Source organism: Vanessa atalanta, chromosome 1 (assembly GCF_905147765.1).
Source record: "Vanessa atalanta chromosome 1, ilVanAtal1.2, whole genome shotgun sequence".
NCBI classification, from domain to species: domain Eukaryota; kingdom Metazoa; phylum Arthropoda; class Insecta; order Lepidoptera; family Nymphalidae; genus Vanessa; species Vanessa atalanta.
This window is the reverse complement of record NC_061871.1, coordinates 2,499,810-2,524,196: the sequence shown is the minus strand read 5'-3', so window position 1 is coordinate 2,524,196 and position 24,387 is coordinate 2,499,810. Positions and strand designations below refer to the sequence as shown.

The following is a 24,387-nucleotide window of genomic DNA, read 5'->3' as shown; positions in this document are numbered from 1 at the left end:
GGTTTCCTTCCACTTTTTTTTTTATTTTTGGCATTACTTTCAGGCATCCTCTTATATACTTGTTTCTTATTCTATCTTACTCCACACATCTATCTCAACATGATACCCTACATATACAACTACGTGCAATTTATTTTCATCCTTCTTCTTCACGGCCCAACATTCTGATCCATTCATGACGATAGATCTCATTGCGACTTTTGGTAAAACTCTACAGCCACGTCGAAGCTAGCAGTGGTGACAACCGTGGACCGGCATTTTGTACTATACAATGCTAATAAATCTTCGGAATTACCCGAAAAAATGGCGGGTAATTTCGAAGATTTATCAGAACTCAATTATTATTGCTGGTAGGCTCAAGTGTCCTGAATTAGGTACGTTGTTTAATATATTTTATAGACTTGGGAGGGGATTGCGATACATAAAAAAATTATAACAAATGCAGAATTATATGTCATCTTTTTAATAAAATATTTACAAAACATTTATACTTAAGCTAATTTAATATAGATATAACTATAGTAATTCATGTGACCATTTTCAGCCATCTGCCGAGGAATACGCTCACTTTGTTTGCGGCATTTCTGGAAAGAAAATATATATAATAGGTATAATAGGTTCATATAATTATTGTATCTCAGACGAGTGAATAATAGTGATCAATTCAGATCCTAGAATGATTAGAATTTGGAATTTTGAATGTAGACCAAGAGACGTATTTGTTGTAAAATATTTTTATATAGTTTATTAAATATGTACAAGTAATCGATCCTTTATAATGAATACTCGTCTAAGCCAGAATAATCCAGTTTTAAATTATTGTTAAAAATGTCGCGCAATCTTACAAGACCATTTTACAAAATTTGCGATTCAAGCGGAATATTGTAGCATTATTATGGTTCGGACTTCGGAATATTTTTTTCCGTAATCGTACAAAAGTTTTCTTTTCATTTTATGTAATTTTATTAAAAAACTATTTTATATACATATTTTTGTTTGGTATAATCTACATAACAAATTCCTAGTTACCTGATCGAGAAGCTAGGACTATGCTGAGTGGATGGTAGGAGTTCAGCGAGGATCTTGTCCACTGCCATCTTTGTGGTAGAACATCGACCTATCCATAGGGGCTCGCAATGCGAACTATAAAAATGTTGTAAGTATTAGCTGACTATACTATTAATTAAGGGCAAAAATGTAATCGCTTATGATCCAGTCATATACATAGATATTGGATTTTATTAAATAATTATCTTAAACACTGAGACACTGCCCTCGATTAACAGATTATAAATTCAAAATAAGAAAAAAAAAATGCTATAAATATTTGCGTTGTTCAGTAAGGCTTCACTAGCATAACCTAATAAACGTAAGATTCTAACAAAAGTCATTTAACGTTGTGGTGTTCAATAGCATTTACTGTAAATGTTATTACATTTTTTTTAATTATTTTGGTAACTTTTATTATTGTATTTTATAGCTCTATAATAGTCTACAAGTTATTTAATGTAAAATCGCCTTTTATATGTCCGTGGTCTATTGTGGTAGTGGTGGTGGTAGCTTGAACTCTATATCATAAGGACTCAGTAGGTATACCATCTCGAGTTTTTTCGAATTAATTATTATTATTAATATGATACAAAAATAAAAATGTGTATTTGATATTTAAAAGGATTTTTTACTAATTAATCAATTTAAGGTAATATTATTTAAGGATGAAATTCAATTGACGTTGAAAATTGATATTATGGCATAAAATCTACATAAGTGCTGTTTGCACGTATGCAGCAGTAAACGAACAGTAGACACGAGGGCACTTTGGGAGCAATTACTCATCAAAATCAAAAATGTATCAAATATAATCAAATAAAATAAAAGCTCTTTCTTTCTCTCTTTGAAATGTCAAGCACTACCACCGGTTCGGGATGTGGAATGAAAAAAATCGAAGAAACTAGAAGAAAGAAGAAAGTAGTTAGTCTTTGTTTGTTTTTTTTTTTAGTATTTTTTTTATAAACTACATACAATTACTTTGACACAGAAAAAATATCTGATGTAAATATTTGGATTGCTATAATTGTTTTTTTTTTTATAGTATAGGTTGCCGGACGAGAATATGGGCCATCTGCTGATAAGTAGTCACCAACGCCCAGAGACAATGGCGCTTTAAATAATATTAACCATTCCTTACATCGCCAATGCGCTACCATTCTTGGGAACTACGATGTTATGTCCCTTGTGCCTGAAGTTACTCTGGTTCACTCGCTATTCAAACCGGAACATAACGATACTGAGTACTACTGTTTAGCGGTAGAATATCTGATAAGTGGGTGTTACCTCTTAGACAAACAAATTTATTCTATTCATAATATTAGTAAGTATAGAAGTGTAGATGCGTTACCGTGCCATAAAAACGATTAATTAATTTAATTGAGATTGAAGATTGGAATGATTATTTTATTTTTATTCCTAGTCATTTATTTGTGTATTGTACAATACACAAATAAATGACTAGGAATAAAAATACAAATAAATGACCAAATGAAATACATAGATTATTTGAGGAAATATAAAACTAATGAATAATTGTGATCCATGAAATTTGTCTATATTTAAATAAACCTCGTTTTTATTTATAAGACGCAATTGATTTGACTGTTAATATTTACTCAGTACCTAAACCTTTGCGACAGAAGAAACCAATAAAAGATGTATGTGTGTTTGAATAACGGATTGGAGGTCACATCTAGACACGCGGTAGCGTGTCAGCCGAGTTCTATTATAGCAGAACTGGCGTGCAGCACCGTGTGTAATATTACACGAACCATTTGGAGCCACTTTTGACCTCCTCATAACTCAAAAACTATTTGACATAAATGTGTCAAATTTGGCTCATATATTGAGACTCGCGAGATACATATGTGTTCCAAATTTCATAAACGCATCTCAAATGGTTATTTAGATATTAACGTCTAAAAATCGTCATTTTTATCACTGACTGACCTATAGATCAAAACTATATCCTACTTCCAGGTGACCTAGAAAGTTCAAATTTGGCATGCAGGTAGATAATTAGGCCAATATAAAGGAAAAAATCTGAAACTGGTAATTTTTTATCATTTTATTATAATTTTTCATTTATTGGGTCTCTTAGGAACACTTAATATATACTTAGTTCCTATAATCCTATAATAACTGTAATAAAAAAAATGATGTAAGAACCAGCAATCAAAACTTATGACAGCCCGTCTTAATGTGGATTTTAAGGTCTTCACGTGAATATATAACAAGTTGAATACCACCCTTAAGTTTTTTAAATCCAAATATTTCCGTTTTAGTACTTATGAGTATAGCCGACTTTCGTATTTATTACGTTATTAACTGGCATTTAGCGCACATCAATGGTGCAAAATCATTATACTTAAAAAAATAATAATAATAGGCATTTCGGTACACGGCGCGCGATGCGACGCCAGAGCAGCGGGAAAGGAGCGTTGCGATTAAACCTTAACGCGGACGTGTCTGAGCGAGTGGCAACCGCGCTCATAAGAATTATTTCAATGCCTTCCGATGGAAGCTGCCTAGTCTATTCGACTGCATATTTTTTGTTTGAGTATACTAGTATACAACAATAAAATAGGTTTCGTGTGACTGTAGTAGACTATGTATATCGTAACTGGAATGATTTAAGTTTGTACTCTAGCGCTACAAACGGGGATCCTTATTGCTTGGAAGAACAGTATCGAGCAAGCATGCTGATGTCAGCAAAGGACTGGTGTATGGGTCCAATGGAAAAATAGAGAAGGTACATTGGGGACGTCGACAACAGCAATAGCGTCGGTAAAATAACGATTCAATTTAAACATAATTTAATTTGCAAACTAGAAGTCAAAACCATGTTACAGATATTAAGTAATGTACATATATGTTCAAAGGAAACAATTATCTATTTGCTTAGCATATTCTACTACTATACACAAATTACAAGGCCTTCGCATTGACGGTGCTCTTTTCGACATAGGCTCCTCTATATTAAGTAAAGAGCAGGCTTACGTTGGCCTCTCCAGAGTTAAAACCTTAGATGGAGTACATCTTATCAATTTAGGTCCAAGTCAAATTAAAACACAAGAGAACTCTATTGTAGAGTACAACCGTCTGCGCACGTATTACCACCCCTACTTGGCCAAATTAAGTATAAACAGAAAACGCGTAAAAAAAATCCGGACACTGAATGGGCAATTCACTCGAACATTTCAGAGGTACCTACAAGAAAAATAAGAACGTATAAAAAAAAAGACAATTTTACCCCGTAAACGTAGGAAAATAGAATAGCTTAACAAAAACCATTTGGTATTAATTTTGTTATTAATAAGTACCTACTAATAATTTATATACAAAAAGTAGTGATATCCCATCAAAAACATAAATGTAAAAATGAGAGCCAAGTTAAATATTATGATATATACCTTGGTTGTTGACTTCAACGACAAAAGAAGTGAGATCTAAATTTGTGCCAAGTTAAATAGTCCTTTCTGAAATTTATTTATAACTACATAAATATCATTTCTTCTTATAACTTGGGATAATATATTGTTGCCTAAGGTCTGACTTGGCTAGTTCTTATATGCTTATAAACACAACTTGTAGTTTGTGTTTAGAATAACAAATTATAATTCAGAACATCTAATAGAATGGAGGACAGCTCAGTATTGCTTAGTTAGTATTAACGTACATTAAGAGCTGCGATGGTCCAGTCACTAGAAAACATGAATCTTAACCAGATATTGCGAGTTCATATCTAGACAAGTACCATTGAATATTTGCATGCTTAATTTGTGTTTATAATTCATTTGTAAAGGCTTAGAACTTACGAAGGCTATAATATAATTCGTATATGGGAACTAGCCAAGTCAGACCTTAGGCAACAATATATTATCCCAAGTTATAAGAAGAAATGATATTTATGTAGTTATAAATAAATTTCAGAAAGGACTATTTAACTTGGCACAAATTTAGATCTCACTTCTTTTGTCGTTGAAGTCAACAACCAAGGTATATATCATAATATTTAACTTGGCTCTCATTTTTACATTTATGTTTTTGATGGGATAAAGATATTACTGGTAGGACACGCAGAAAGCCTTACGACCCGGAGAATATGATAAACAATGAAGGATGTTCTTTTTAAAGTAAAAAAAAACATTATAAACCAGGGTCAAAATATAATTTCTCCAGTCATTCTCGTTTGTAGTCAATGTTACTTGTTTCTAGCCCAGTGCGATATTTTCATCATATGTCTTGGTGTATGGACTAACATTTTAGCGACATGCTGGAGGCTGGCACGCACTACTGTGTCAAAGGCGCTGGTCGCGCCGCCATACGAGCCGGAGACTTCACCAGTACACACCCATGCGATGCAACCCCCTCTTCTCACAGCAACGGACAGCGTCTCTAGTAACTTGTCAAGATATAAATATTATTTATAAGTAACATACTTTCACCTATTAACAATACTAATTAAAGAAATATTAATAATGACTGACTGTGCGGATGTATTTATATAGATGTGTATGATTAATATTGATCGTATAACTGTCTGATTGGTTTTGCATGTGTATTGAGTAGTTTTAAATAAGTTTTTTCTAATGATTTATATTTATATATTAAATACTCACATTTAAATTTTCGTTAACGTCCTGAGAGACCAAATTTAGAAGACCGTCTAGTCCTGCTTGAGATTCTGTACCGATAACTACCAACGAATCATATTTATCTGTTCCTGGCGTGGCACTTGTGCCCGTGGAAACGATGCAGCCGTGACTTTCTAGTCTACATTTTAATTCACGTCCTAAAATTGTTGTAGTATTCGATATCTGTAATTAGAAAGACGGTAATTACTTTTTAAGGTACGGTAATTACTTTTTAATTACTTTTTAAGCATACAATATTTTTTTTTAATGCTTTTTTTTAATGTCTCAAAAATAATTATTTAAAAAAAAAAACATTAGAATAACATTGTAACGTTACATTTTCCTCGTATTTTTCCAGTAAGGTCATATGCTATTGTATTGCTATAATTATTATATGAGGATTACTACTAAATCCTTTTTTATTTTCTCAGTCTACATAAAATGCAAATACTAGTTCTTAAATTATCGTAGTTAATAACGTAAACTGTAGGTATACTGTAGGTAGGTAGGTATTTGTAGCCTAAAAAGTATTTTAAATACTGCGATCAAAAAAACTGCAAGTACGCTCCATAAAGGCAACCCTATGACACTCATATTATAAAAATATTTTTTAATATATTAGAGGCCAAGAAAAAATTGTCTAGAGTTCTAGCTTTGAATAAATTTTGGGGAAAGATATGCTCCTTCCGAAAGGCTTACGACAATTTAAATGGAACTTAGTTAATTCATTTATTCCTCTTACTAGAACACTGTTAACAGTCTTGTGTTGCTTCTGTTGGGTGAGTTTCAGTCTTGCCGTGTAAGCAATTAGCGCAGATGTGGCTACAGCTAAAAGCGATCCGCCCTCAAGCGTGGCCAGTAATCGCCAAGCGAGACCAGCACCCGCTTCTACAGTTTCTGCCATTGTGACCTAAAACAAAAAATATATTTACTGGCGTGCACCGCATAAACCAACAGTTATATGTATGTTATGAAAAGTTGCTAAAGTTTGTCTGCATAATAATTATATATCTGCATAACAACAACCTCCGTGGTCGAGTAGTGCGTGTGTGGTTATCATGGATGCGCCACTCCGAAGTCCGGGGTTCGATTCCCGGCCGAGTCGATGTGAGATGACGATCGAGAAAAAGTTAATTAGTTTTCTATGTTGTCTTTGGTTTGGATGTTTGTGGTACCGTCGTTACTTCTGATTTTCCATAAAACAAGTGCTTTTGCTACTTACATTGGGATCAGAGTAATGTATGTGATGTTTTCCAATATTTATAAAATTTGTTCGTATAGCGAAAGGTGATAAAAATTTTATACGGATCGTATATAATTGCACCTAAAATTATATTATTGTCAGATCTTATCCCAATGTGAAGTTGCTGGTTCTGCAAAAGTGTTATGCAATCTGTATGGGCGAATTAATAATGACCTAAAATATGATCGGATCTTAGAGTTAACAATCAGTTATTAGATAACATAAAATGTATCCTAGTACAGTGGGATAAAGACGAAACTAAAACATCCCAACAGAAAATACACAAATATAATTTAAATACAGTATATTTGGCAATCCAATGTTGTTTCAATATATTATAAATATTTTTTTAAGTATCTACTGTTAGTTCTCTACTGTTAAAAACAATTCTGGATTTTTGTATCATAATTTAATTTGAAAAAATTGATACTTTTTGCTTTTCAATTCTTGTCTTTTTCTGTGGATGCGATGTTAATGTTGTAATGATTTACTCGAATAAAAAATAAAAGTTATTTATTTTATCTCCATCCCGGGTGAGGCATTTGGAGATATAATGAGGATAAAACATATACAATGTAATATTATGTATATTGATCTAGGTATTCACAAAAAACATTGGAACTGCGGGAGAAACCTCTTCAGTAGTTTAGTTCAGTGTTTATTATATAAGGATGTAATTTATAGTTTTCACTTAAATTATACACGAACGAAGTAAGAGGCATAACTTGTTTAATATGCAGCTATGTACCTGTCGGTTACTTTGTAAACGTTTATAATGGCGATAGTGTTTGCGGTTGGTTTGTGTAACGCGTTGATATCTTTATTATGACTGAACAATTGTTACGAAATTGCTTGTCTTGCTTTTGTTACAAGTCTTATCTATTTATATTTTGTAATTTTAATTAAGTATACTATAGTAGCTAAGAATTGAATGGATACATTATAACTCATTATTTTAGTTAGTTATTGTAGTTTAACAGATTTACTTTAGAACAACTCTCCGACGGCAGATCCGACACGACGGGAATTAGTTTAGATGCAGAACCAATGGATTTTATGGACGTGCTTTCCGATAGCGATTGTCTTCAGACACTACCAGCTTCGATATCCTGTGCTGTTCAGCGAATATTTCGACCGAAAACACAATAACGGTTTGTCTCCTGGTGTTTGTACACATGAGTTGAAATTATTAGCTACTACATACCACCGAGAGTCTACTTCTTATTACTATGTAATGTAAAACTATATTTCAATAACCAGCAATGTAAAGCTTTACTATAATATTACATGAGTTATCGTCCGTGGCTTTGCTCCCATGTGAGGGGGGAAAGGGAATGTTTGGTGTGCTTTCATCTCTGTACCAAAATTCATTCAGATCCGTTCAGCCGTCTGGCGTGATTGAGTAACAAACACTCATCCATCCAAACTTTCACATTTATAATATTAATAAAATCAAGGCTAATATCTAAAACTAGAGTACTGTATTTATGTGCTTGAAATAAAGAATGCATACCGAGCAATTGCGATAGACTTTACTAATAGCGTAACGCCGAACGCGAATTACCTTTTTTTTTACTTGAAACGTCAATGCAAAGAGGTATTACTCAGAAGAAATGGACACCCGTTTTTTATGAACACGTAAATTGTTAAAATTAGCCAATTTTATTATTTCTGCAATAATCATCAGCTGGTTTCAAAAGTTTTTTCATCACCAGCAGATATTGTAACTCAGATTTTACTTAATACACCGTTAAATCGGTGTCAGCAATGGACCTAAGATAGATGTTAAAGATGAGATACCATTTGTAATTTTAAATAAACTATCTAATTTATTCTTGATGATCACATTGATTGAATATGTAGATTGATATCTGAATTCCTTCTAGTAACATATCAACCGTTATTAGAAAGAATTCAGTAGCCATGATTAAAATGATACTAAAATACAATGATTACACAGTATTCTGTACGCTGATTTAGTACTCTGCAACTGATGCGGCTTATTAAAATCTACGGAGTATCTGAACAGAATATTCTTATAGTTTGTGAAATTTATTGAGATATTTTTTCGTAGATTTTAAGCCAAGTCATTAACCCACAGAATTATAAGGCACAATGGTAGTCGTATAATAAAAACTAGCTATTGGACATTGTTTGAAGTTTCGTATCTCATTTTTAGGGTTTCGTAGTAAAATGGCAAAAAAACGAAAACCTTATAAATTCCTCATGTCTGTCTGTCTGTCTGCCCGTCCATATGTCACAGCCACTTTTTATCCGAAATTATAACAACTACACTGTTGAAACTTGGTAGTGAATGTATTTTGGAAGTAGATGTATTTTGTGAATCGCATTAAGTTTCTCATATAAAAATAGAAAAAAAAACAATAAATTTTGGGCGTTCCCCATACTTAAAACTGAAACTCAAAAATTTTTTTTTCATCACAACCATACGTGTGGGGTATGGTTTAGTCTATAAAATGATATTGAGGTTTCTAATGTCATTTTTTTCTAAACGGAATAGTTTAATAACGCTAGAGATACTTTTAAAGTGGTAAAATATATGATGTACCATTAAAACTTTCACCGAAAAACGTCATAAATCGTACACTGCATTTTTATTTTCATTCAATCAACTCAAATGAAAAAACAAATACACTATTATTAAAACATCGATCAAAGTTACAACGAACTATAAGAACTTTTATATTATATTACTTGCTGCTGCAGAACCCCTCCTGGGCGAGTCCGACTCGCACTTAGCCACTTTTTATTTCATTGTTAAGTCAATGTTACATATTATACCTCATTATTTTTCCTTAGTAGTTAAGTAGTCCATGAAAATTATTTCAATGGGTGAAATTAGATCAGGGATACATTTATTATGTGTTTGTGTGATTGATTGAAAACTGTTTGGTGATAAATAGGAAAATTAATTTCAATCCATATTTTTGACAATAAATTGCTTAATAATTCAGGTGTAATATTTTTAAATATAAGAATTGCGCGAAAAAAAGTTATTTTAGATATAAAGTTAAGATATAAATATATTTGTATTTATATCTTAAATAATATTCGTGTTATTTTTATTTATTGACAGTCTATTGACGATGTTATCATTAGATTTACTATTCACTGGTTTTATTTTAATAACTATTGTCTTATTCGTATATTACAACAATGTTCAAGTTTATCGATCATTATTTATGTTTCTCACTAAAGAATTGTTAGTTGAAATAATTTATTACTAAGAAACTAGGAAACTGTTTTGCTTTCAGATCTAAATCTATGTCGCCCTTTAAAACCTTAGCAATTATTGAATGTCGTGACTTAGGGTAAGCAAACAAAATGCTAAAGTACACTTAATATTATATTAATGGCCCTTATCTTGTACACCTGAATAGATTGACCATAAGTATACGCTCTGCCAGATTCGAAGAATAATTAAGAAGAAAACTAAATACATAAATTAATATGTAATTATAAATTGAATTCGTAAAAATAATTAATTGCTGTTTATTTGACTGTTTAAAGATTCAGTCTCTTCAAATAATATTTAAAATACTAATTTTGTATAATTTCATAATTTTTCATTACTTGTTAATTTTGTTTATTGTAGGCATACGTAAAACATGCCTGCCTCGTTGGTCTTAGTAGCTTGATATGAGATTTTGAGATTTTGAGGTTCTGGGTTCAAACCCCAAGTCGGGCCAATAATAAACTATATGACACAAGAAACGAGCACAAATATAAAGAAACGGGTTTTTAAAATGTTTTGTAATAAAAATATTTTTTGAGACAAGTGCGACAAAATTACTATAATTTGATGTCTAGGAATATTTAGTGTGGTGAAACAAGTAAGTGCTGGGTGTCGTAAGCGACCGCTTAATTTAGTTGAGAATTCGTTTTTATTTTAGTCTTGTTTTGGACGAGTCATCTATATTTATAAATTTTGTATTCTAAAACTAGCTAGCTCGTAGTTTTGAAGGCACTAAACTCTATGCTATGTAACTTAAAGTTACGACCTTTAGGATATGAGTTATGATCACAAACGTCAAACAATCTGGCAAATTTATTAATATTAATAATACCTCATTAGGTATCGCTATTTCGTTCACACGGATAAAATAGACGTTCATCCTGTGATATTCTTTGAACTAATGAGAACTAAATAAAATATTACGTAATAATCTAATATCTATATCAGTCTAAGTAGCGATAATGATCGAGCCAAGCGATCTAACCGCAAATGCTGTTATACATCTTACCAAATGCCTGAGGTCTTTTTTCATGATTCCGTTCAAATACTTAATATCACGCCAGTACTGGTCGAAATTACAAAATATGAAAGGTAATTTACAATTGTAAATTACAAATAGGTGTGATAATATGACGGGTAAGTCAAGTTTCTTACACATTCGCTATTCACACTAAAATTAAAAAATAACATACCTTGAAAATGTACCTATTTGTAAACGTTTTTATATCAATAGCCGCTGAATAGGTACGCGGTTTTGCCTGCAACGCAGGCGTTTTACTCATTTAGTGACTAAATGAGTTAAACGCAGCTGTAGTCAATTTTATTACAGTAAAGGCAAGCTTACAACGTAATATTCTTTGTTTCATTGAATTTAATGCTCTGCGCATAAGAAAATTAAATTAAGCGACTAAAATTAGCTTGACCGAGCACGTAGTATTTTATCATTTATTTTGTAGATCATTCAATGTCATTTATAAAATATCGAGAGTTGTTGTGGAACGAAGATACTTTCGCTTTATTTTATATATGGATATACTATATAATAACATACACAATAAAATAAATTAAGAACGTTTAAAATATTTACATGACAATGACAAAGTTGTTATTAAAAATCCCGTGTAAATTAAAATGATAAGTATTTTAAGTTAAACCGTTTACAATAGAGAGAGAGAGAGAGAGAGAGAGAGAGAGAGAGAGATGAAAGGGGGAAAGGTCGCCTAGATGGGGCAAAATGCTTTTGTCTTACATGACGATTCATTGTACTGTAAGCCGCGTAAAAAAATTTCGTTCCAATTATATATTTTTTTCGTTTCGGTACCTTTTTTTTTTTAAAAGGGTTCAGTGAGTGAAAGCGTTCCGTTTTAACTGATACACTGGATAATAAAGCTTACAAAAAGGAACATGAACAGAAATTAAGCAAGGCAAAACTAGATAGTAAGTAAAAAAGTACTAAGAGTAATAAAAGGCAAGGAGTAGAAAGAAGTTAAAAAGTTTTGGTATCCAATTCAGAACCCAGGTCTGTAAAAAAGAAGAATTATGGTCTCAAGTAAAATGCGCGACAGGAGAAACGATCGCATTTATACGCTTTGATTACAATCAATCAATCAATTTAGATAGAGACTTATTAAATTATAATGTTGAAATCATTGCTAATTTTTTTTATAAATAAATGTATTCTATGCTGGTACAGATGTTTGCTAGCATAATATAATAATAAGAAAACTGATTTTAAAATCTGATAATGGTTATTGTTTAACTACATACATACGACCTGACTTATAAGAAAAGTGTAAAATATAATTTTTAACATTTATTATTATTAATAGCACTGTTTGTTTCCAAAATATAAATAAATAAAATAAATAACTAGTTGCTAGATTAATATACAACATTGATTTGTAGTAACTTAAATTTTTCTTTAGTTTAATCTCAACGAATAATTGCTACGTACTTTTATATTTTAATACTTCCAAAACGTTTATATAAACGAAATAACTTGAATATATACTGAAAGAAGTGTATTAATTGTTTCTAAGTCCATATCCTTTTGGAATACACATGGAATGAAATTTTTTAAATATTAATTTATGAAAATATAGTCAGATAGTTAAATTACTAGGTCAGGTTTTTACAAATAAGAAATATTGTATAATTTTCGTTTGTTACAAGTATTTACTACGGGATATTTACCATATTTTTTTATTTTTATTTGGTGGAGCTCGATATTTCGATATTATCTTGGAATGTCTTGTTCATGAGACTGAAATAAAAAAATCTAAAAATCTATTTAAAATCTTTTAAAATTTTCTTTTGATATCATATACCCCTAAAAATCAAATAGAACAATATATTATATGTCTGAATAATAACTTCAAATTCTTCTTCAAAAAATATTAAATAATCTTTAAACATTATTAAAAATATATAAAAAAAAACATGACAGAAGAATAAAAAAAACAGAATATTAAGCAAACATGTAGACGGAAAGTCACAATGAAATTATAAGAGTATAATGATGTATTGGTTGCGAAAAAAAGTACATAGATGTTTTCGTATAAGAATTTGAGCGGGAGGTAATAGTTAAGTAAGAAGGTTATTGAAGACCTTCATGGTTCGTCGCGTTTTGTTTCATTCAGAGTATAAACCTCTTTTGATAAAATCGCGCAATTATGAAGATACATCATCTTACACATTACGTGATAGTAAGTGAACACATCACTTTTGTTATGAATTGTATATGGAGATATTTTTTTAATTATTCGTTGGGAGTTGTTTATGTTTAGTATATTTTATATAAATATAAAATATTATTATTGATCATAATAAATTAAATTCTAGTTTCTAGACACTAAAATTACCTAAGTGACCCTTTACAACATGAAATTGTGGTGCAGACACTATTTTCTCGATTTTATACAAACATTTCGGCATAGCTTCTTACGAAGTCATTGTTGTTCTTTTTTAAATTTTATTCTTACGACTCATTGTGTTTTTTTGTTATATTATTTGGTTTGTGTATCTTTTATGCTTTGTATTGCTTGTAATAAATATACCTATTGTATTTATTTTATACAACTTTTAAAACCGCAAATACATCGGCATCTTTAAGATATAAGAGCATTGACCGACTTTACCTTTAGAGGAAACACAGGAATGGATGCATAAAAGTATTATTAAAAAATCGTATTAATTCTAAATTTAGTTAATTTCCTTATATATATATGTTGGTGAAATTCTCAGTTTGCGGCAATGAGCACCAATGGAGAATAGCCAACTGCTCAGGAAATATATAGTACACTTACTAGCGTGTAGCGCAAACACAGGTGCACTCTCTAACTCTCATAATCTGATACGACCGGAAAGCAACGGTTTTATGTGCTTTCCGAGGCCCGGGCGTGTAATCTCTACTAAATTTACTAGACTCAGGGTTCTTACTGAGAATCTCTTGACAAAAAACCCTATAACTTTGATGGACCTTTTGACCTGCAACCTTATAACTAGACATTAGAACAAGGAGTCTGTCAAAAGTCTATATATGTATTATATAGCGAGATTCTTATGATGTACACGAGAATATACTCGTATACAGTGTTAAGTCTGCGCGACTTCGCCATATATAAACCGAGAGAAGCCTTCGATGACTTTATCATAAAGAAAAAAAATAAAAGTATTGTATGTATTCAAATAAGTAAACGTTTATGAATTTTAATAAGACAGGGGTCACGGAGAGGTTATATTAAATAGCTTGTATGTAGTTTATAACAATTGTTATCTCAACGGTACAAAAAATAACACACCACGATTTACACAGAAACGTTTTCCTCTATTATTCGCATCTCAATGAGTTATTTTTTTATCTATCTGAAAACAGTACAGGGAAAAGTTACACTTATGGTATACAAACATTAGCTTTTTTACAACCGAGTATCTAAATATATGCGAGTATGTATACTTATTGAGTAATAAAGTAGAGCAAAAACTCAGAGACTCTTTCATCATGCCGCTTCAAAGTGGGCTGGTCGATACACATCTAACAGAATTTTTATCCGAAATATATAGGTTTCGTCACCTTCCAAAATTGCGACTTCAAAAATTAAAGCTTAGAAGGTGACGAAACCCGGATCCAAACCCGCGATCTAAATTGCTGTCTTTGGTTGTAAATATATTTTTTTTGTAATATTGTAAGAATATTTTTTATAATATTAATAAGAAAATGTATTACGAACTTAGTCTTATTGACTTTAGTCAAAACTGTTCTTACTAACATTGTGTCACAGGATGTTAAAATAATCTAATATTATTTTAGCCTTGCTGTACAAACTATTTGTCTTTTTAATTTTATTTGTTTTAACTATTTAATTCTATGTTAACATTTTTACAAATACATTTTACATTCTAATAATACAGTAACTCGTTGAGTCTATGCGTACGACTGATTTTGTTTAAGATGAATTATTTATTTTAATCATCATAATCTATACTAATATTATAAACGCGAAAGTAACTATGTCTGTCTATCTGTTACGTTTTCACGGTTCGAATTTGATGAATTTTGAAGTTATCTTGGACCTCAAAGAAGGATACTTTTCTACATCGAGCGTCTGACCACCAACCCCTAAAACGCTAGCGAAGCTGCGGGCGACAACTAGTCTATACATAAAAAAAATAGGAGTGTATGTTTGTAACATTAAAATAATCGCTTTTTTCTGTCTGTTTGTCTGTTTGTTCTAGCTAATCTCTGGAATGGCTGGACCGATTTTGATGGGACTTTCAGTTCTTTTATATAAATATATATATAAAATAAAATTTGAAAAATAACTATGGAATATAATATTGTATAATTTTTGTAAATCTAAATAACGTGTTCACATGTTGTACACAATGATTAAGAATCACTCAAAGAAGGGAACGAGACTGTTCCTCCTTATTACAGATTATTTTATAACCTAGCGAGAAGTACAGCACTCCACCCAACTATAAAAAATAGTTAAAAGTATAAATAACTAAGTGTAAACGAAATCCGTTGTTACATTTTAAAAAATATAAATATATTTAGCATACACAATAGGACACAAATTGCGTTGCCTACAGTAGATTTTTTTAGCCGGTACTTAGTTTTGTCGTTTTATTTGACAGAAATAAACAAAATGTTTTTTTGTTCCCAGTTAACAATGAAAATTGTCATGTCGACTTTGATCTGACAATGACTCAAATTACACCTACTTCTAAGTAAGTATCTTCCAAGTAAGCATCCGCTTGATAATTTAGAGTTTCCTTACTTCAATGTCATCTTAATACAACATATTTTTTTTGCAGTTGAAGCAATTGTACCTTGTAGTAAAATATATAACAACTCGTCTTATTGTCTTCACTATACCCTGTCCAAGATAGCTTGATCTTTTTGACAGATGTAAATTTATCTGATCAACATAACTTTGCAATGACGAAATATTATTTTCTTAATTTAATGATTTTTAAAAAATTTAAAAATATTTAAAAAAAATACATATAATACATAAGTTGGTATAGTTCCTGAAGATTCAATCCGTTATCCGAATATTTTAAAACATTTTCTATTATACGAGTATATTGTTGCTTCAAAGTAAAATTTAAATAGAAACAATGAAAATAATAGACGCTTGTACAATGTTACATCGGTCGGACGGTAGGAACGCGAATAAGAGGCAGCTACAAATATCGATTACAAAAATCCTTATTAAAGATCATTGTTAAGGTATTGTTACGAACGTACCCTTTTGGTTGTGGCCTCTTTGGCTAGTGGTTGGGTTGGTCTCTTTAGCTGGTATAACACTTTTTAGAAAAATAAGTTAAAAAAAAATTGAGTTCTAATTTGAATTACGCATTCCATCGTTCCATTGACTGTTATATATATTATATTTTCTGTTTCTCATCACTAGCCCGTCTGTCAAAAAGATCAAGCTAACTTAAACAGGGTATAGTGACAGGACTGGATAACACGTCTTAAGGTCTTCACTAGTGAGGGCTAATTAATAATTTGTCTTAGGATCGAATAACCATTTAACGGAGCCTGCCACCATTTTACGCGATGGTAATTTATTTATTATATTAATCTACGTAGTAAATAATATCTACGTAGTATAAAACAAAGTAGTTCCCGCTATCTGTATACTTAAATCTTTATACGCAACTGATTTTAATGCTTCAAGAGTTAATGCATATTATAGTAGAGAAAAGTCGAGAATTTCAATTTTCCTAACCGGAAAAATAAGTATCCTTTTTGGGTGTTCTTCAATGAAAAATATATATGTAGATCCTTATTGTATCCGTATGAAGCTATCCGGAATGGGTAGCCAGTAGATATATTAGTATCAAAAGTAACGCTTTCACGGCTAAGCCACTGAACCAAACCCCAAGTCTCAAGGGACATAGAAATACTTTATATACCTACGAAATTCTTTAACAAAACTATTTGTAAAATAATTCATGCATTATTTTTCTAAACAACAAAATATCTAATAAGTTAAATGAGCATAGTCATAAAGTAACTGGTATAATTACATTATAAATTATTGCATGCATTTGAATAGTTATTGTTATTTAGATGTTTTCAATTGAATACTATTACAAACGCACAGACCGAAAATATGACAATAGACAAAGATGTTTTTATATTTATTCCATTTTATAAAATTTAATTGTATAAAATTTAACATATTCCAAAACGAATTTAATTATGAAAATCCATATAAATACTTTACTAATTTTTTTTCACACACCAATAATAACACAAATCAAAATATTGCCCTGTAATATGATAAACTGTTTCTTGTTATGAGACATTATTCAAGATTTTATATGTTCATTTTATATAAAAATACATAAATATTTTTATATAAAATGAACATATATATACGATATATCAGATTTAGTCGATACTTGGTTTTTCGATAGTTGTTATTATCAATATAAAATAAACAGTTACAAGGCCTAAGGATTTATGCATGGAAACCGACGGAAATTACAATAGAGGCTCAGAAACATTACTTGGAAATAAGTATAATTCATTCTTGACAGTCACGATATACATATGTATCATGAATACGATGGTGTTATACTGTTATTATTTAAATAGAGGTAATAGAAAACTAAATTGCGAACCATAACAAATAAAAAAATACCCGTGGTATATAGATGGTATGTATAATTTTTATCTATACCTCTAACATTTGTTATATACATATTTTTATTATTATTAAATTAATATCGAATAACGGCATTCCGTGGTTTCATATTGGTTGCTATTCGTAAGCCTGTTTCACTTTGATATATTAGTAGTAATTTAAGGTTACTACTTCGCCCCGGTAGAATAAAGTTAAATAATCTCCATCAATAAACGGACTAAGTAATGCAAAATAAATATTTAAAAAAACTCGCTGTTCTTGAAATTTTCTGCCCGTGTTGTAGTTTTTGGGAAATGGGTTTATTTTAGACAATTTATAATTAAATAGATTAATTGATATATCTCGTAAGTCGTATCAATTAAATGTTTTAAATTTTATTTAATTTTACGCAAAACTGATTTGACATCTTCTAGGTAACAGCGTTTCATCTCAGAGCTCTTTATGAAATTAATTACCATATAAAAATTAAAGAGTAAATAAGTTAGTTCATCGATCAATAGTACGTCCAGAACCTCTCACTGCGATAGATTATATAAATTAATTGTCATGTGACGTATATACTTTGTATAACAATAAACGATGATTTAACAGTGTAACTGCGGTCAAGCGTAAAGTAAATAAAAAACTGCACACAGAAGAGTGAATCGTATGACACAGGTGCACGCAGCTCGCTGCAAGGCCGGCGGGTCGCTCACTGTCTTTGGTACTAATCTATTAGACTACTATCTACGAGTGTAACCTAAATTTTAGACTGCCTTTGAATTCATTCAAGTAACATCCTAATGTGGACATAACTTGGTTTTTTTTTTGTTTTATTGTGTAAACGAGCCTTGTAGGTAAAGATGAAGTGCCCACAAAGCAACCCAACAGCACATCTTTTATGCTTCACGATTCTGTTAACCTTGCTCCAGCTTCATATAGTGTAATTTTGCGTGATTTTGAAACTAACTATTAAAAATTTCACGTGCGTTTTATTTTGTTTTTTATGATTGTGAATATTACATTATACTGATGTATCATCACGATTAAGATGTAATGTAGTCAGTGGTCGTGATTTTGTTTGCTTTCATTTACATTATACATGGACTTATTATTTCTCTACGCAGAAGTAGATCGACAGAAAAAAGTTCTTATATGATGAGTACTATGAGTAGGTATATATTATATCAGCATATAGCATTTTAATAGTTATTGTTATTTAGATGTTTTCAATTGAATACTATTACAAACGCAGAGACAGAAAATATGACAATAGACAAAGATGTAAGCAGAATGTCAGTTTGACAGTTAAACAAATATCAAATCGATAGATAAGAGAGTCAGGTCATAATTTGAAAATTTAACCTTTTTCTATTTCGGTAAAAGTATTATAACTTATTAACAAATTATTATAGTTCAGTCATTATATTGAAAGAAATGGTCGAGAAATGCAAATGAATCAAGAAAAGCTTAACTTGTAATTGTCGACCTCAGTTTCGTAATTTCTTAATTGACCCAGAACTTATACAATTTTATTATTACATAAAATATAAATATCAACATCGGATCCATACATTTCTTACGTCGTTAAACCTACATGGAGGTTAGAGTCGGCCCTCAACGAATTAGAAGGTCCGGTGTTCTTGGGCTAGTATTTCCGGCCATGTGTCCAATCTATAACTCATATTTTTGTCAATAATTCCACTTTATATTAATAAATTTGTATTTTGGAAATCTACTATTGTTTAAAATATCACGTTTAATTTTCTCATGTTATATGATACTCGTCCCGTTTTTGAAATATCGAAAACTAATTTGGCTAAATTCAAGTGGATGCCTCATGTGGTAAAACATTTGAAACCTTTAAACTTAAGTAAGTTCATAATAGAAGTAGCTGGAGTTTTCAAGCTATTCCTGAAATATTTTTAATGTGTCTTACTACTTTATGGCAGTATCGATTTCGGTTTTTATTGAGAATTACTGTTTATTAAGAATGACAAGAGAAGAAATAGGCAGTCAACTTGAATATATTATAACTACAAATTGTACTTTTGCGAAACTTAATTAATTTAGGACTTAACCTCCACCGACGACAGTGACGGTATTTGTTATCAGATTGCCTGACAAGGGCACAGTACAATAAGTACTACGCTTGTAACCATCCTTTGATCAACAATACTATATATTGTTATTAAATCAATTTATTTATTGATCAAAGTCATCGCCTTTATTTTTAAAGGCGATCTAAACCACTTTTAATTAAAAATAAAAAATCTTTTATTTCTTTTATCTCGAACTCTACCTCCTCAGATTCTCTGTTTGAATGCAATAAACTCAAAAACTAACGAATGGTTTTTCATAGATTGGGTTTTCACCTATGAACGGAGTCATTTGGTAAGTTTAGGTGTATAATTCTTTATTAAAGAATAGTATTGCCCTATATTAATTAAACAATTACTAATATTCCTATTTACTCCTCCTTTTAAGCTTATAACTTATTTGGAGTAGGACGGCAAAAGCCCAAGGGGTTAGGATCGATCCTGCGACTTTTTATACTTGGCTGCCCGTAAACCAATGCTCTATTGACGCTTCTTATTCTGATGATTGTTGAATATGTTAGAAAAAATCATGGTAACCGGGAGTGGAGTTTTGATGTGCGACGCGAACCAATATATATATATATATATATATATATATTGAAGTACAGACAAATGTTTTATGAAAACCCTCATACTACCCATGTGGAGCAATGATGGGTATCTTTTTTTTGTTTTCCGTAAATTCAAAATTGGATATTCTGTTACAAACATGATACAAACACGTTGTCGTTAGGTTAATTATGGTTTGTACTACCAACGTCCTTAAATTCGTCAAAGTGTTTACGTCATAAGCCATACTAATACAGTATTCAAAGGACGATGTTCACTGATTCGTAAAAATATTAAGTATGTGTCTCAGTTTCTTTTTTTTATTACTTATTCATAAATACTAACTATTTATGAATAAGTCTTAAAAAAACTAAAACTATTAATCGCTTTTTAATGGTTTTAGTTTTTTAAGAGCGTTCATTGTAAAAAACTGTGAATATATTTATAATAATTTGTATGAGTATTTGACTTGTACCTATATAATTTTCCGCGAAGGCAAAATATTAGGTTTTCGTACCGTCTTGGGCTTTATTTGGTTAGAGGTAAAGATCATCACAGTGACTTAAATCTAAATTATATTATAAAACACATTAAGACTTCGAAATTACTTCGATAAAAGCTCGCTACAAAATCCTTTAAAATCAAGGTAAGTGAGTATAGAAACGATGGCCCTTTCAAAAATTCTATTCCAACTATATTATAGGCAACCCAAAATATCTTGACCCGACGTAGCAATTATTATTTATATTGGGTCAATTAATTATATTTATTTATTAGCTGTAAGAACAAAATGTTAACAGTTAAAAAAAAGTAAGGATATCATCAAATCTACAAACATTATAAATTCGAATGTCACGGCCAAACCACTGAACCGTTCTTCATTAAGTTTAGTATGAAGCACTATTTTTTACCTAACATTGCACCACAAACCACTAAAATGCAAGCAAAACCGCGGGCGACTACTAGTTATACGTTATCATACGTAGCTATATGTACAATAGGTACAACATTATCCTATCGTATCGAGCATCGAGGAATAATATTTCTTACTGTATCTTTGCAGATTCATTTTATAGTATCAATTATTATCAATATAAATGACTATTAATTAATTTTAAGTATTCTCCGTAAATACTAACTTCAATAATATATGTATACATTGCGAGTGGAACTAGTATTTTGAGAGTTATAATAAGTTGTCTATAATGACGTATAAGGCTGTGTTCTCATCAGTGTTCCTGTTGTTTACGACAACAACAGGAACACAATATAATTATTCGATGTACCGCTATCGGCTCTGCATCCTTTGGAAGTTAGTAGTATGAGTGGTTTTCAATACAAAGGGTGAATATTAAATTTTAATTTATGATGTTAACGAATTATGATAACGGACGACACATAAACCTAATATTAAGTTTGTCTTGACTGCTGCGAATAGTCAATATGTATGTGTTCTTTTATTGTTGGATGTCTAGCTTTTCATTAGCTATTATTGACAGTGTTTCGTAACAGAAAAATGTCAATGTTGAATCGTAATTTAAGTGATAATGTAATTTAAATTAACCAAATTTAAAGAAGGAAAACCTTGGGATGTGCAGTTTATAATAAATATGCTGATTGTATTTGTATATAATATATAGTTTAATTTAAATCGATTTAGTCCATAAAAGCAATTTTATGTCACTGTATCTGTGTTATATAGGTTTGTCTACTTTTTTTTAAGAATATCAATAGTCTAAAAAAATGTGACATTTTATTATTAGGTATATTAGAGGTTATTAGGTGCTCAAAAACTCGTTATTAATATGTAATTGTATTGATTTCGGCTTGATGTTTAGAGTTTACTTATTGTATTCACGTATACCTACCAATCGCCTCGCTGCATTAAAAAATGGAGCTCAAAACGTTTTTATAAGAATATCTCTTTTCAGGTTGAATATACGACAAAAATAGTAATAAAATATCACACTAGAAAAAAAATATATATTATTCATGAAGTAGCTTTTTCTTGTAAAATGATTAGTTACAGCTAGGATAGTTCAGCAAGGTCTACGCTGATACCATTTCTCGAGTGTCTTGAGTATGTCAATAGTTCAGTTGCAGTCACAACACGTGCATCAAAAAATCTACAGCATCAACAGCTTTATAAGCTAGTCAATAGAGCTACGCTTAAATAGAAAAAATAAATTAAAAGTGTTTGTTGTTAAAGTAAATTGAAACCAATAAATAGAGATATGAATAAATGAATATAAATGGGTAATACCTAAATGGATAATACCTTAATTATTGTACTCGCGAATGACAAAATAATGTGTTTAGTTGCAAACTGACTCTGACGTACAGACTGATTGTATTATAATAATTTGTTTATTTCATGTTTCGAAAAATTATCTCGGGTAATACCCTCAATAATTATCTTTGAGTCAACGTTAGTATCTCTAGTTAATAGCTTCTTATATGTTATTACTATTGCACTTAAGATTTAGTGTAATTATTTGCAATATTATGTACGCGGATCAACTACATATATCAAATCTATTGATATCGAGAGCGTCGATAGCTCAACGGTATTTTGTAACGGCCGCCAACCGATGTGAAAGTTGGTTCGATTCTGACTCTTCGGCATATTGTCATCCCCTCTCATATCACAAGCTTTACACTTACCCGGGTGAGAATATAGGAATATGATGTTAGGTCCGCGTTGTCAAATGATATTTATTTATTTTATTTTATGATATGATATGAACCTAATTCTTTCTAATGTAAGTTCCTAATACTATTTATTATATTGATAGTTTTATTTGTTAATTGATTTGATTCATATAATAATCATATTCAATTAATTCACAAGGAAGGTAAAGGGCTTGCATGTTAACACGGAAACAGATTCCGGAGGAGAGAAAAATCAAGTTTTTGCTCCCATTCGGAAAAATCGACGATCCTAGGCTGAGTTTAGCTAATTATAAAAAATGTATTCTTTATTACAATGTCGTTAACTTTAAATTTTTGTAATGTGTGTTTTCAACTTGTCGACCGATTTTATTTTGGTTGGTAGCAATTAACGAACTTAAGTGTCACCAATTAAAAAAAAAATATTTTTTTCAAAATTTGCAAATTTTTAAATGTTATATAATTATGGTCGAATTTCGACCACTGTGCGAACGCAATAAATTGTTATTTCTAATAATGATAGTAAATTAAAAAATTGTTACAAAACAAAAATATATAATTAGTACCATAGTGAAAAAGTATACATTTTAATTTTATGATTTTTTTTTTTGAAACTCACCTTTTATACACGACGAAGTTTCATAACTTTTGTATTCTACAATTTCATCACACACTAACCAATATTATTTGAACAATTTTGCTGTATATTGTCATTTTTAGCACACGTGCCTTAGCCTAGTGTTTAAAAAAAATTTCAAAATTTTGCGCGCGATTTTCACAGGTCGCAATACAGTCTCGAGATTCGAGGTGCGTTCAGAAGCAGCGCTAGCACGTGAATGCGTTTTCTATTAGCGTTGAAACCGAAACAAGAAAAAATAAAACAATGCATAGCGTTGGCCTTCATTTTCCAGCGATTTTCATTGCACGTTGCAATTACAATTTTATCTAGAAATTAATATTCACAAGACTCGTTAAGTAAAACATATTTTCACATCAACAAACCTCTTCTCAGACTTGGAGTTACTATTAATTTATTACTTTGTTGTTTTTTTTTTACAAAATTAAAAAACAGTAGTCCTTTTTCAAATTATGCTGTATAAAATAACAATACAATTTCATTTTAAGTATAATATTTGTATTTTAATCGTATCTAATATTATTCCTATTTATGTTAAGAATTTAAAAATAATTATTATTTAATGTGAAAAAATCTTTTTTAAAAAAAAATGAGAAGTAC

General features: G+C 30.5%; 2 protein-coding genes across 2 annotated transcripts in view; both read right to left on the bottom strand.

The window, feature by feature from the left end:
- Positions 1 to 452: 452 nt before the first annotated feature.
- On the bottom strand, positions 453 to 23,969 carry LOC125067866. The gene is made up of 6 exons (XM_047676759.1): positions 23,770 to 23,969; positions 6,430 to 6,597; positions 5,673 to 5,870; positions 5,313 to 5,455; positions 1,030 to 1,143; positions 453 to 584 (listed from the first exon to the last, which is right to left on the bottom strand). The coding sequence occupies exons 2-6, from the start codon at positions 6,589 to 6,591 to the stop codon at positions 527 to 529; spliced, it is 675 nt and encodes a 224-aa protein (XP_047532715.1). The 5' UTR covers positions 6,592 to 6,597; positions 23,770 to 23,969; the 3' UTR covers positions 453 to 526.
- Positions 8,133 to 24,387, bottom strand: part of LOC125067864 (arginine kinase) — a 32,944-nt gene continuing 16,689 nt past the window's right edge. Inside the window, exon 6 of the mRNA XM_047676745.1 lies at positions 8,133 to 8,147. Coding sequence (XP_047532701.1) covers positions 8,145 to 8,147 — 3 coding nt within the window. The 3' untranslated portion in view covers positions 8,133 to 8,144. The remainder of the gene's footprint in view (positions 8,148 to 24,387) is intronic.

Excerpts from the sequence above, each read along its gene's own strand:
- LOC125067866 (XM_047676759.1), bottom strand. The coding sequence starts at position 6,591 with ATGGCAGAAACTGTAGAAGCGGGTGCTGGTCTCGCTTGGCGATTACTG. Across the intron at positions 5,871-6,429 it reads AGACTGTTAACAGTGTTCTA|ATATCGAATACTACAACAAT; the intron begins GTAAGAGGAATA and ends TTCTAATTACAG. Across the intron at positions 1,144-5,312 it reads CTCCAGCATGTCGCTAAAAT|TTCGCATTGCGAGCCCCTAT; the intron begins GTTAGTCCATAC and ends ACATTTTTATAG.